Source organism: Hippocampus comes, unplaced genomic scaffold, assembly GCF_001891065.2.
Source record: "Hippocampus comes isolate QL1 unplaced genomic scaffold, H_comes_QL1_v1.1 scaffold86, whole genome shotgun sequence".
In the NCBI taxonomy this organism is placed as follows: Eukaryota; Metazoa; Chordata; class Actinopteri; order Syngnathiformes; family Syngnathidae; genus Hippocampus; species Hippocampus comes.
The window spans coordinates 748839-763881 of NW_017805882.1; the positions used below are offsets into that span (position 1 = coordinate 748839).

At 41.2% G+C, this 15043-nt stretch overlaps 2 protein-coding genes across 2 annotated transcripts in view; one reads left to right on the forward strand and one right to left on the reverse strand.

Moving 5' to 3' along the window:
- The window catches only part of tnpo2b (transportin 2b), a 15350-nt gene extending 12587 nt beyond the window's left edge, over positions 1–2763 (forward strand). Inside the window, exons 22-23 of the mRNA XM_019889230.1 lie at positions 8–137; positions 1202–2763. Coding sequence (XP_019744789.1) covers positions 8–115 — 108 coding nt within the window. The 3' untranslated portion in view covers positions 116–137; positions 1202–2763. The remainder of the gene's footprint in view (positions 1–7; positions 138–1201) is intronic.
- Positions 2595–14888, reverse strand: nherf2 (NHERF family PDZ scaffold protein 2). The gene is made up of 6 exons (XM_019889307.1): positions 14242–14888; positions 12272–12577; positions 7219–7410; positions 6527–6673; positions 5004–5210; positions 2595–4898 (listed from the first exon to the last, which is right to left on the reverse strand). Exons 1-6 carry the CDS (start codon positions 14446–14448, stop codon positions 4731–4733), a joined length of 1227 nt encoding a protein of 408 aa, XP_019744866.1. The 5' UTR covers positions 14449–14888; the 3' UTR covers positions 2595–4730.
- Positions 14889–15043: the final 155 nt, after the last annotated feature.

Here is a 15043-nt window from a genome sequence, read left to right on the forward strand (position 1 = left end):
CAAACAGATCCTGCATGGTTTTAAGGAGCAGGTTGGAGAGGAGAACTGGCAGCAGTTCTCCGAGCAGTTTCCCCCTCTGCTGAAGGAGCGACTGGCAGCCTGCTATGGTGTATAAAGCCATTACACCCATCCAAGAGGTGACTCTACTCGATGTCTACACAAAATATGAAATGTCTGCTGCGGAGCTGCCAAATGTTACGAACTGTCCATATTTTGTTCTGGAAATTTCTGAATTCCAAGTCCGTAATGCTGATTGTTTCGGATATTTAAAAGAAATTCAGCGTCCAACATTATCACCAGTTCAGCGCTGTGTCGGGCCACCAAGTATTGGCCAGTATACGTTACATAAATTAATACACTGAAATTAACAGTACTTTGTTACAAAAAATACAAATAAAATCATGTGCGTCCAACTTTACACAGTTGCCCAACCTCCCTGCTTTCTGCTCTTCAAATCGGGGCAAGCTTGGTGATTGCTATCTTGCCACAAGTTCACTCAGCGTTCGGTGTCAACACAGCACACGTCACAAGTCGCTAATCATCGTTTGCATGACAGCGAATAAGATAGACTTCTAACCAGTAGCGTTATCACAAAACGAGGATGTGAAAAAGAAAAAAGGAGCAATGCTAGTTGCTAAACTATCATGACGCAATTGCAGAGGTGATGCATTACACATGGCTGGAACCACGTGATAGCGGAGAGTGACCAACTTTGAACAGCAGAATAACAGGCAAATGAATGTGTCAGGAGAGAAAATTGTACAAACTAATGCTACACAGCTACATAGGACAGGAAACAAATTGGTAAGTCACCACCTACGTCACCCGAGAGGACAAGCGTATAAAGATAAAAGTTAAAAAGTAAATGTACATGTTAATTGCCATCTAGTGGAATCGTTCTGCCTGTCACTGTACGGCGCTGGCAAAGGATAGATGAACTTGTAAAAAGTAAATGATTTTCAGACCAATTAAGTACAATTGTTCAATTTCCCCATGGCGTACGTGATGCTTTCTCAAGGCACGCTGCTCGGTAATCGGTGAAAAGCAGAGGTTGCAATCAAACATTGTTTATTCATAAATGTACTCATCTCTCTTTCCACATCGTTATTCATGTTGGACCCCCCCCCCCCCCAAAAAAAAAAAAAAAAAACATCACCCCAAAAAAACCTATTTTGTTGTGTACTCTGCTTTGTCTGTGCAGGTGAGCCAGCAGGAGGAGGGTGAATGGGAAACTCATCCATCTGTGTATTGCACTGCCCTGATCTGGGGGGAGGGAGAGGGACGCTTATGGCCGCTCCCCCTGAAGGACGGCCCCCATGCCCTTATGTGTTTGTCCATAGACGATGGGTGGGCGGGAGGGTATGGGAGGGACAGGGGGACACACCTCTAGATTAAATAGGCAGGGACCCGACACAGAAAAACTAACAGGTAGGGACAGAGCGAGGGACCGAAAGATGCGTCGGAACCATGGAAACATGGCGAATATGAGGGTGGCAGGGACAGAGGCCGGCATAGAGAACGTTCAGGGAACGAGAGGGAGGGACTTCATTAACAACGCAGGGAATCTAAGCCACAGGGCAACGTCTGTTACCGGGCTGGGAGGGCAGGAACAGTGCGATTTTTTTTCTTTCTTTCTTTTTTAAATCAGGATTCTTAATTGCAAGAGTAGCCAACAGACCAACAGACAGATGAGACCGACTGACATTTCTAGACACAAAATCACTTGCACATTATGCTGCATATGCAGTACTTGGATTTGACTGTGGGTGGCACTATACTTTGGACTTTTTACAACTTGCATGCAGTTAGTGACAGACAGGTGTCTTAACTTTGTTCGCTTTCAGGGTGACATCATACTTTGCGGGGTAATAGGATTCAATAAGAGTGACTTCCTTCATCTGTTGTGTCCAAATTCTACATAGCTGTCGAATAACCTCACGATCCGCCATCAATGTTTTCTTACCTTCATTTTGACCACATTGCTGCTTCACACAACTTTCCATTTGAGACATTTTGGGGGGGGGGGGTCACATTTTCTACCTGATCTGAAGAGAGAGAATAGCCTCTATTGTGTCTCTTTGTGGCTTCACAATCGCCACTCCTCCATGAAGGGAGGATTAGGGCTAACGCATCTGTTTTCGCACCAAAGGGGAGGAAAATCATCGCAAAAGAATCACACCCTTGGTTGTGTTCATGAGGGTTAATTGTGTGTAGAGAAATCTATGTGCGTGCATGTGGAATTTGTAAATCCTTCGCCGTTTTGTGTCCGCCAATTAAATTGTGCTTTGTTTTTGACATGGTACTGAGCTTAAACTTGACTCCCACCGCAATGTCCTTGGCACCTGTTAACTGTGACTTTGTGTGTGTATAACTGCGTGTGTGTGCGTGTGTGTGTGTGTGTTGTTCAGTTCTATGTTTGTATTGAGATCCATTTGCTGCCATATTGATAGTTTAAGCAAATATCTATGATGTTTTACATCTGGTCCAATTTTTTTTATTTTTGTTTTGCTGCTACTGATGTCTTGTTAAGAAATTACATAGTAACACAAATGCTCCTTTTCAGTTCCTGATGAGTTGTTTTTGCACTTATATTGTTTTACCTTTTTTGTACAGACTTTTTTTTTTTTTTTTTACCGTACCCATATGTGTTTATCCTAATGTCAGTGTTCTGTCATTCTGCACTGTGAACTTATGTGTCTTTGACTTGCAAAAAAAAAAAAAATATCCCAATACTAAATGGCAAATAAAATCAACTTTGTGAAACTGCGACTAATCCGCACTTTTACAATGACTAACCTTGCCATATTGCTTGTCTGATTGTGAATGTATGCGCGCCGATTGGAGAGATCCTGCATGAGAAGTTGTTTGCCTTTGAAGCATGATTTAAATAATTGAGGGTGTTTGTATGATGCGTGAAAGTGTACTTTCATTGTAGGGGTGAGTAGCTTGCCGGCCTATTCTGTGAGCATGCGCCCTGCCTGTGTTTTCACTCCGTGAATGCTTGATATGTATTTTACGGTGATTCAATACAACTGGGCGTTACACACTGCAGCAGTTTATTTATGAAAGAAAAAAAAAAAACAAAGAAAAGGTAGGAAAGCACTCGAAAAGCAATAGAAATAAAAAACACTCGCAGAGAGTGAGGCTTGGTGAATTTCATCACTTTTATGATGGTAAGCGATTTTTTTAATTGACATTTTGCAGGCGCTTGCCACAAGCAGTCACATAGCAGTCTGTTTGACCACAACTGTGACCACTGAGATTCAAATTTTTATCTTGAAATATAAGACAATCCAAACTCCAGTCAGCTCTTATTAACACAATCAAATTACTTTTAACTCCTGTACAAAATGATGTCTTTTTTATTTTAGTGTCTTATTTTGAACATTTTACAAACCAGTGCCAAAAAAATGGGAAGAAGTGAGGAAGGAAGTGAGATGTCAAGAGGATGTTTTTTAAAATTATTTTCTAAACATTGCGTCCATAATAAAGAGCATGATGTTTGATGGAAAGACTGATACGTTTTTGTTGTGTTAATGACTTCAGTCGGTCGTCTCACCTGGTGGGAGATGGGAATTGTGCTTCTGAGTTTAAAATCACTTATGTGCTTAAATCAAAAAGCTGAACCAAAGTGGGAGTTTTGAAATAAATTAGTGCACGCTAAATGGTTGATGCCTGAGCCTTGTCTGTTTTTGGGCTGCAGGTAAAAAATAAAGTCTGGGTTCTTAACATTAAAATTATATTTCTCAACTTTCTGAGTTTTCTGTATGAATATTATGAATATATATATATATATAATATTAAGGGTTTTGTTCCACATTTGAGGTGTGTTTTTTAATGTATAATGGGGGAAAAGGATGTTTCTGCTGATGAAAGTCACAAAATAGTCCAAGGCCTTACATAGGGAATGAAAACTGAACATTTCCAACTGGTTCGTTCTGATAAAGGTGTATTAAGAAAATCCATTGATGAGCATCAAGCAGGAACAATATACAGTATATGATGCCTTTTTGGTGTCTCGAGCATTCCAAGAAGGTGATGTGGAATCCTGCGATGACTTATAGCTGTATTTCAGCCACCTCTATCCAATGATCAAACGTGTGCAGTGGACATATAAACACAATTGACAGAAGACAATTGTTGGTAAATAGCCAACATGGCTGCAACATCGGCTATGAGGTCATGGAGAGATGTTTTGGCATGGAAGAATGGGGAGTGAGATCATTGATTACCATTTAGGGTGCCTGATGGTGTCAATATAATCTCTGCGATATAATGTATTTAACATTACCTGCCTTGGCATAAAAAGAACTTTGACTTCTGCAGTAAAATAATTTTCATGCAAGACATCCGATTCCACGCCGTAAAACATGCGATTAAATTATGTCATCTAATCGTTAAAAGAGAGAACAACTCATCGTGTGGCCAGCATTATCTCTTGACCTTAATCTGATATCTGAGGGTGGCCTGTAGTAACCCTTCCAAAAGCAACTCTAGAAGAATCTTATTGAATCTTAAAATTAGAGCCAGGCAGAAAAAAAAAATCTGAAACTATTCCTCAAAGTATCTTTTGGTCCAGAATATCACTCTGTCACGATATGTTAGTGTCAGATACTTGCTTGCATTACTTTGTCCTTCGTTGTGCATGAGCGAGTACAGTACTATGCTGTATGAGTAACATTTTAGTCACAAATCAGGCTTGTATTTTGCATGCTTCCTCCTCTGTGACATTAGAAGTTGCTGAAGATCTCTTGTTTCTTGTTCCAGTCCATAGGGGGCGCCCTCTTTTTGTTGCGTCTACCAAGAACCTTTTGTTTTGCCTCAGCCGCTGTAGGACTCAAACGCAGGCCGCTGTCCATGAAAGGATCCAAAACCCTTCTGTCATCCTCATCGGGGACCTCACAGACACACACACACACACACACACACACACACACACACACACACACACACAGATGTTCTGTACGTCAACGCTCATGTGCAAATGCGCACATTTTTCTTACCTGGAAACTCATGTCAGAGCTACTGAGCTCTGATTGAGTGGTAGAGCTGGTTGAGGAATGGGATGCACAACTCCCATTGGTCCTCTGTTTGGGGGACATATTTGTGACGGGAGCATCTGTCAGTGTGACATGTATGATTGGCGCTTCAGTGGAGGTGGGAGAAGGGGCAGACGACACAGGTTCCACAGCTGATTCATCCTTGTAGACCTGCAAATAACGGAATGCCCGAATGTAAAAATGCTGGCAAAATGCCTAATGCAGTAATTCCACACATTTTAGAATAGAAGAGATCATCGGGTGTGTCTCTGGGAATTGGATTGGACAAATAATGTATCTTTTTTTTTTTTTTTATCTACAGTATCGATACCAGTGACCTGTAATGACAGGCAGAACAAATATGAGATGTCTTCAATTAACATGCATGTTTTTGGAATGTGGGAGGAAGCTGGAATAAAGATGAACGTGCACAGTCCATTCAAGAGGGCTTGGAGCCAAAATTCAAACCCAAAACCTCACTGTACTCCAAGGGAAAAAAATAAAGAGAAACATTCACACCTATGGGCAATTGACGTTTTGGAATGTGGGAGGGAGTCAGAGTACCAGAAGAAAATTCATACAAACGCGTACACAAAGAAGAAAATTCTACACCGAAATGCCTGAGCCGAGATTTGAACCTGAATCCTTTCCATGATTGATTGATTATTTATTTATTTATTTAGAAGGAATGGAAAACTCTCAACGTTCTCCTGCTTCCATGCTACTTTTGTATCGAACAAGGGACATTTTTTGCATGTAAAGCAAAGATGTATCATTACTTTGTTACAGTACTAAAGTTAATACCATTTATTTACCATACTTGAGTATTATTTTTTTTTCCAACCATTTTTCCTCACACACACAAAAAAAATGATATTGGCTGTCTGTTTCATTTACTTGAATCTAACAATGTAATTTGTAAGTTAATAATTTCAAATCTGTTAATGGGTTCAAATCTGGGCTCTGGCCTTCCTGTGTGGAGCTTGCATGTTTTCCCTGTGCCTGTGTGCTATATGAGTACTCTGCAGTGTTTTCCTTCCTCATTCCACAAACCTACATGGAAAGTTAATTGAAGACTGATTGCCTGCACATGTAAATATTACCTACCGGTACATAAGTAAACCTTAAATACGTTAAGTTCACTGACCCCAAGGAAATGAGGTTAGACCCAAACCTTGTAATTTACTTAAATTAATCATGCTACAGTTAATGACGTTGCCCCAACGATTGTGTTGAAAGAAAACCATTTAACTATATGAAAATGATTTCCATAATTTTTTTTAAGTTCATTGAAAGAACTAGCATGTTCTTCAGTGTACAAAACATCGTTACTTTGAATTCCTGACTTTTTCAAAGTAGGCTTGTTTCTTCACTGAATCAGTACATCTACTTTTACCAGTCCTTTTTTTAACACAAGCATTTATACTTCTACCTGAGTAGCGTACAAAAAGTGTCAGTACTTTAGTCACCAAAAATTGAAAATATACATGGCATGCTGTGGGTGTGATCCCCAATCGGTGGAAAAGCTCGTCTGTCTCCTGGTCGACGACCAGGAGGCGCACTTCTTGCTCCCCCGCTTTAATGAACGCCACCACCTCAGAATGTCTCAGATGCTCAATGTTCATTCCGTTTACCTGAGAAACGAGACATGGAAAAGGAAACCGTGAGGACAGCGGGAAGTAGGATAAAGTGATGCTAATTAGAAAGAGCAGAGATTAGGAGGAAGTAGCCATGACACAACATGACCGGCGGGGGGCTCGTCTCTTCTTACTGAACATAAACCGATTTAAATTTGTCATTTTCAGCAGAGGCAGGTTGATTTGCGGGACAGAATTTCCTCCACACGTCACTAATAAAGGTGTGTAACTTCTGCCGGCTTACCAGATACATTTAAAAACAACAGTCTTGCTCTCCTCCATTCCGTTTAATCTTATCCAATGTAAAAATTTCAGCCTTTCACCCACTATCGCTCTCAGTTCTAGTCTAAAACACAATTCCAGCTAATCTGCTTTAATTCAGCCACAAAGCAAATTGGCAACTCAGTGCACAGACTTGATTAGTCAGGAAAGCGGTGTGTCTGAGTTCCCTGACTCCATACTTGACATGTAGGTCAATTTGGTAAGGAAAAAACAGCGGTATAGAAGATCCTGTGTATGCGTCTGTGTGTGCACGCGTGCACCTCCACCAGTCGATCTCCCGGGCGGACATCAGCTCTCTCTGCAGGTGAATGTGGGTCCACCGAGCGTACAAATTGTCCACCCTTTGCCTTATTGCTGTGCAGATTGAAGCCGTAGCCCATTTCCCCCTTGATCAGATGACACAGGCGGGGAAGGAGCTCAGTCGACGGCTCTGGAGAGGCCTTCATCTGTAGCTGGGTAAAACAAATGAGGAATATATTACCAATGTTGTCAAGGAAAAAGCTCATTTTAATCATGGTTTCTGTAAATCCATCCATTTTCTATCGTGCATGTCCTCATTAGGGTTACTGATGGCAGACCCTGGATTGGTTGTCAAACAAATGCAGAACTTCAGGAAATATAACAGTCAAAAGTGTTCTCATTTTATTGAATGAGATAGTGTGTCCAAACTGTTATTGTGCACTGACCAGCCAAAAGATAACATCCAACACAAAACCTTCACAAAAGTAAGGTCTTATCGATCAATTTAAATTTGAAAAATATTTGATACAGGTGTGTTCGAGGATTTTTTTACACTGTAATGTGTAGGTGGTCAGAATGCTTTGGCTCATCTCGCATAATCTGTTGTCTCTGTAGGTAATGTTGATCTAATGGAGCAGTTATTCATAATGGCTAGTGAATGGGGGTGGGGGGTGACTGTCCTGAGATTAGATGCACTAACGTTAGCTATGGTGCTATGAGAACCACGACAGTACGGTCGGTATAAGCCAACATGCGGGCTTTGTGACAACTGTCAAGGTCCTTCCTGATCCATCAACAGTAAACACATGTACTCACGCACATTTACTTATGTAACCATTAAATACTTTTTGCATCACCCTGAGGAGGTACCGGTTGAGTTGGTCGTTTATATTATAATCCATACACACTGACAGACAATTTTGATGCTCTGGCAAAGGAAAGGATAACATATTGGATCGCTCTGGTGACACTTCTGGATGCCATTGTGACATGATTTACAGATGTCAATCACATAAATAGCTGATTGCTATTTTTGTCAACCCAGCTAAGATACATGCTGTACAATAACCACAAAAAACAGTCTGCACATAATTTTTCATGTAGAAAATGGCATGGCGAGAGAATCAACAAATTCGGTCTGATTTTAATTCACCCCCAAAATTTTTTGGGGACATTTAAACAACTTTCATTCAATAAAAAATGGCACAACTACAAGCTTTTCCCTTCAATTCAATCGCCCGGAAGTACACATGTGACTGAGACCTTCAGCCATTGAACTTTTTTTCCACATGCTTTTTTAAATGTTGTAGGCTACATATCGTTTGTGTCAGGTCGTCAAGCAAAGAGCAGAGTGAGTGATGATGAGACAAATGAGACCAAATATGCTGGGGAGAGTCACCACTGGTGATGAGTCATGGATCTTCAAGTACGACCGAGAGACCAAACGCCAGAGTCTTTTGTGGAAGAGTCTGATGTCGCCAAGGCCCAAGAAAGCCAGACAGTTGAAATCCAAAGTCAAAGTCATGTTGATTGCGATTTCAATGTCAGGAGCATCGTTCACTGCATGTTCTTGCCATAGAGCAGCCTGAGTGGCCCATTGTTTAATTTTCAAAAATGTAATATTATGTGTTTTTTCCTCTTCTACAGCACACCCCCTCATACTGCTGTTAAGCACCCGCTGATTCATTCTCTGATTTTTTTTCCCTCAGTATTTTTTGTGGAAAAAAATTAAAATGAGTTCTTGCATTTAATGGCTTGTTTGATGGCTGTTCATCAGTTTTGTGCTGTCCTTGAAAGCTAATTTTTGTGCATGAGAGCTCTTTGCACTGAAAAAGAAAAAAAAATAATCACGGTATGTGGTTGTTTTTAATTCTTCAAACGCTTTGTTGTTGAAGACTGGATCATTTTGTATTGAGCATGAAAAAGATACTGTGATGTACATTATGTAAATACAAACAAACATGCACGTATTTAAAATGCCATTTTTGTCATTCATCTGTTAGGAAGTGCGTGGGCCTATTTGGCCCCCTAGAAGCGCTAATGAAAATTTGCCATGCCCATCCCCCCCAAATAAATAAATAAGTTGGCCATCACTGTAAAATGATAAACCAGCACGTCTCTAAAAAGATCCTTTTTGTGGTTGCTTCGTTCACTGCTTGAGAAGAGGCAAGCGATGTGAAAGGATAACTTGTTGCTGCTCCATGATGACAATACACCCACTCATAATGCCCTGAGCATCTGACAGTTCCTGTCCCCCAAAAATATTGATGAAATTAAGATGGCTGTCATGACAGGACTGCGGAGGATCCTGGAAGAATCCTTCCAAGAGTGGCAAAGATGGCTGGGAAAGTGTACTGGACTCAAGCGAGTACTGTACTTTGAAGCAGAAAGTAGTAGTTTGCAAAGTTAAGTCTCACCGGTCCTGGATCTTTTCTAACACGCCTCATGAATTACATGGAATACTGGTTTACTGTCTTGTGTTATCCTACTCTATGGTCTCATTAAAAGTGAAATAACTATCATGATGATACCATGACACTTGCGAAAGATCATAAAGTCATGTGATGATTCATGAAAAGAAATATCATTTAGGAGAAATAAACGCTGACTTTCATCTTCGACTGAAAAAGCGGAACTTATAAAAGTCAAATGGCAAAAGAAAGGGAAAGTACTGCTGGAGGCTGTTGAGTAGAGATGTGCTTTATTGATTTGCTGTAGTTTCAACACATGATTTGGATAAGACTATTTACTATGTGGTGGCCAGGTCAATGTGTGACCTATCCAGGCAAGACTGTGGCGACAAGGGCCTTTATTTGGGTGTCTGCTAACCTCACGCAACAATGACATTTTGTCTGTGTTGATGTGTTTGATAAATGTCAAGCATTAAGCGACACCACAAAGAAGAGAAATCCTACCGGAGGAATTGGCTTGTCTGCAGTGTTGAAAATGCTATATGGTAACAGATTTTTATTTTTATTCAGTGTGTCATCAGCGAATACTACAACATTTTGGTTCAAAGTCCACCAGACACAGAAAAAGTTTTACGCACATAGATTCAAAATAAAAGCTGCTTGACTGTATGATTCTGTAATAAATATTGTAATAGATGTGTGTGGTCTACTATGTGTTTATACCTCAGTCATTTTAACCAAGATTATGAAAGAAGAATTGTAACCACCAGCCAAGGGGCCGCCACTATTTAGCCTGTCTTCTGCAAAACACGGTGACAGTTTGATTTGAGCCATGCTACTGACGATCGAGCTCCACTTTGTTTGGAGTCTAAACAAAGACCTCTGACAGAGTGTTCTGAAGTCAGCTAAAATCAAGACGTCACAAGAAGATCTGTGCGTGCCGCCTATGGAAACTTCAACTGTGTGGCACTGCATTCAGCTGTATCAGCAATTTGGGTTTCTTACCTACTTATATTCTGCATATTTGAAATGCTGCAGATGTAATGCAATTCTAAACCCCTCCAAACTGTTACATACAAATATATGAGAAAATAATTTATGGATATATTGTATATTAAATACAATTCTGAAACGACTGAACTGGGCCTACCTAGATTTCTGACCTGGGCTATAGCCCACGCTAGCCCCGGTGTAGCGCAATCCATGGTACACTTGCACATCTCCACTTCACAACGGGACTGAGGTCACGCACAGCTGGTGCTTGCTACTCTGTGGCGGATGTGCCTGGCCTGGCCTCTTCCTCTACAACTTCTTGGTGGGATTGCGGCTAGCAGCGTGGGCTTCAGAAACTCACTTGCCGGATGGCTCGCCACCGCAACTCGCATGGCAATCACCGGAACTGATTACAATATCCATTTTACAAAGCGTAATTTGCAGTCAGCTAAAAGTGCTGTCATTTGTGTTTACCTTAAAGTGCCTCAACACCACTGACATGGCTCCTACCCAAAGGTATATGTCAGGCTGGTGAAATGGTAGCTGTATCGTACTATCGGAGCAGTTTCATGAGTCAGAGTACAAGTACAAAACTACAGTCCCTATCCGTAGTCATCCTTATACTCAATTTTTCACAAAGTTAAAAAGCCACCGTCGGATATCATAATCAATGTGAGAACAGTAAATATAGTATACTTTATACAGTATAATATACTGGACAAATGCACTTAAAGACTACTAAATTCAATACATAAATAATCCAGGAGTTGTCGTTGGCTCCTAAAATGACCCCTGAACCATAATTCTTAATCTGACCAAGATATCACAGTGGACTGCAATATTCCATTTTAACCTTCGTCGCTCTCGGGGGGGAGAACCCCAAAAAACGTTGAAGATAAGTAACTCTTCAGAAACAATTTGACCGATTGTTTTTGTTGGAAACTTGATTGAGTTCAATACAGTAATGAGGTGTGGGGAAAAAATGTGTATGGTGTTAACACTCAGTATGCAAAAAGAGAACACTGTCAGACAGTAAAAACAGTACAAAGAAATTGAAATGGCCACACCTCAGAGAACACTGCATTGTAAACAAATATTACACTCACGCAAGAGCTTTTGAGGCACACAGTGTTACAAGGCACAAATAAAAGTTGCATTGTGTGACAAAGAATGTGTTTTCCCTCTCTTCTCAAGTGTTGTCTCCTTGTTGATGGTCATTATCATCTTTAGAGAAAAGCTACCAGACGTTCTGGCGCTACTTTTAGTCTGAATACAGACGACGCACCAGAGATTAAATCCAGATTATTTCCTGTCTCAGTGAGCAGACGTCCGGTTCAAGAGAAGGGTAATCAACGACACACCGGTTCTTAACACCGTAGCTCGGAAGGCACGGGATTTAACAGTCTATTTTTTAATTTGCTCTCCAAAATCTGGACATTGCACATACAATGATGTGGCTGCTTGGTTGGATAATGCCCCTCCTTAAATTTGACATCTGTGATTTTGAGTCTTAAATGCTTCACGTTGAAAACAGAAAGTCTCGGCAGAACGCTCCAATGAGAGGCACTAGTGCTAACCAATTAACCACGATGCCTCCTCCCTAAAGATACCATTGTGCACTTTTTCTGTTCTCTTCCCATTGAGACCATTTTTAAAAAAAAATGCTTACCTCTATGTCAGTCACAGTACTTGATGTCACAGAGGACCTCTTAATTTTGCCTTGTGAGATCGAAAAAGTTGGCGAGTTTGCAGCAAGAAGTGTGTGGTCAGGTTGAGGGGACTTGGGTGAATTCACCCGGGGTAAAGGCGAAGTTGACGGTGTGTCTCTCGGTGAGAGACGTGGGGAGAGGGTTCCGATCTCGATGGCCAAATCCTCTGTGCAAGCCACACCGCAGCTGTGAAGGTAGTCATCTGTGTTTCTGTCCACTACCAGTAGTCGGGTGCGATGAGGTACCTCGCGGATTCGCTCCACCACCTGTACACAGGAGATGCGGGTCGCTCTTTTTTATGCCGTTTCTTACAAGCACAACTCAAAAAGTTCTAAAAGGATTTGTTACACAAGATGTGTGCAGCCAACTGTACAGGATGGCAACAAAGTGAAAGGCATCACAACAGACGTACTTTGCACATTGATCAGGTCTAAACTATTTAACTACCAAGTGAACAAGTGAATGAGTAAAAACTACACTATGTGATGAAGGCAAGAAAAAAAACATTAAAGAAGAAACCTTGTAACTACTTTTCGAACATGAACATAACTCAGATGATCGATGTAATTTAGTTTCATCATGAAAAAAAGCATGATCAAATTAAAATGATGTTCACATCTATGTCAACAACAACATCTGCCTAATTTTTGTAACAATGTTATCACTAAAAGAATTGAGAGAAGATGAAATTAGGCATAGAAGGATTTCTGGATCATGTTCATTTTCAAGCAATTAAAAAGTACATTTGGATGCCATTTGGAGTGTAGTTTTGATATAAATGAGACCAGTATTCTTCAAATCTATTCCTCCAGGGCCAGTTTCCTGGATGTTTTCCATCTCTCCCTGCTGTAACACACCTGATTGAAAAGTTCAGGAATGTCGACTTCTGCAGACCTTGCTAATTATCTGATTTTCAGGGTTGAAGACTCCTAAATTAAACTTTCCACAGATGTGATTGGCTGGCTCATATTGGCAGATATTTTGCATGTTCATGCAGAAATCGGTGATGATCAGTGCTGTCATTGATCGGATCCACAAAATAAGACATTCCAACAAAACACAGTCTCGTTGATTGCACAGACCTTCTGTGGTGCCATTGTTTATCATCTAAGGTTTCTCATCATATGCAGATTTGTTTTGTCCTTCAAATTTTCCCCAATATTTTTTTAAATACATTTCTGTATTTCCATGTATTGAATGTTTATTAGAATTCTGAAGGTTTAATTGTGATTTTTTTTTCCACAGTGCATTTCAATGGGTGTCAATCATACGAATAGCGGGGGTGGACTGTACAGTACAGTAAATAAATTGTTTAGATAGATCGCCCCATCTCCTGAATGGCTCTTGTAAAGACCAATCTAAATCAAGGACAAAGGATTTATTAGCATCATCGGGATTCTAATGTCTCAACAGCTGTTTATGCCATCCATCAATTTTCCAATCTAGTTCTCCTCACAAGGGTCATGGGCGTGCTGGACCCTGTCCCAACTAAGTTCAGGCAGGAGCAGAAGTGGCAACCAGTTCAAGGTGTACCCCTCTACACCCTGAACTGGTTGTCATCCAATCGCAGCTGTTTATGCATGAACATAAAACACGACAACGCCATTTCAATAATCTAATACCTGTTGATGGGTTTTATGTTTTATACTACATACATTCGTTAGGCCAAATATTCTGTGCCGCCAAACTGTTTTTGTAAAGAACATATTTTCAACATGACACCAAGTGATCCCCTTTACACAAGGCTCGCACTATCCCATTTAAGTGCCCTCTCCTCCTCCTCCTCAGGCGAAACAAAAGTAGTCCAACAGGTACGGATTTATTGTTTGCATCTCACAGAGGTGATGTCGCTCTGTTCCACGCAAAAGCCAACTCCACCTGCGAGTTGGAACAAAGCGGCCGCGCCGCAGTACACTGAGATGGAACTCACTTGGTGATGGTTGTCGCTTTCTACATTCTCGCCATTCACCTCCACCAATCGGTCCCCAGGTTTCAGTCCGGCTTGGTCAGCCGACGAACCGGGCTCCACTTTTCGGATAAATTGTCCACCTTTATTCTTCTCGCCGTGCAAGTGGAATCCATAACCGCGTTCGGTTTTGATCAGGTAGCACACCCTGGGCCTCAGCACGCTTTCCATTCCAGCAGGTCAAAAGCGACTAACAAATTCAGGAGTGTTCGGGAGATTAAACAGGTGCTCTGTGGGGAGTCACAGCTAATCCATCACGAGTGCATGAGCGCTCGATCCCGTACCCAAAAGATCATCATCATTATGCATCATGTGGGTCCATTAAAGAGCCACAATCGTCCAAAGTGCAGATGAAAACTAGGTTAAAACTAATGAATGCTTAACCCATCCTGCAAAATGAATACATAAAAATCCAGGGCGCACGCATGGGGCCGCGGAAGTGCGAATGATGGAAAGCGTTAAAAAAAATCAGGCACAAGAGCTAAACCCCGGCCATGGGAGGGTATTATCAGAGATCAGAGATTAGAAAGCTGCTTCTGCCGCGTATTTCTTAATTGTTCTTGTCAGAGGGGCGTTTACCTGCTGTCTGAGCCTCACGGGAGAAGGAAGACGAGGAGGAGGCGTCAACAACAGATCTTGTTCACGCGCACCCGAGTTAAATAACTCGCGCACTTGTGCAGCGCCACTTTTAAAATGATACACAAATACTATCCCACCAAGCATGTTCTTCTTAGGTTCAAGAAGGACATCCCTGTTGAGTGTTCAT

Coding starts and splice junctions, on each gene's coding strand:
- nherf2 (XM_019889307.1), bottom strand. CDS start 14,448: ATGGAAAGCGTGCTGAGGCCCAGGGTGTGCTACCTGATCAAAACCGAA. Junction 7,411..12,271: donor GTACTGTGACTGACATAGAG/GTAAGCATTTTT, acceptor TGTTTTACCCAG/CTACAGATGAAGGCCTCTCC. Junction 5,211..6,526: donor TCACACCCACAGCATGCCAT/GTATATTTTCAA, acceptor CGTTATTTGCAG/GTCTACAAGGATGAATCAGC.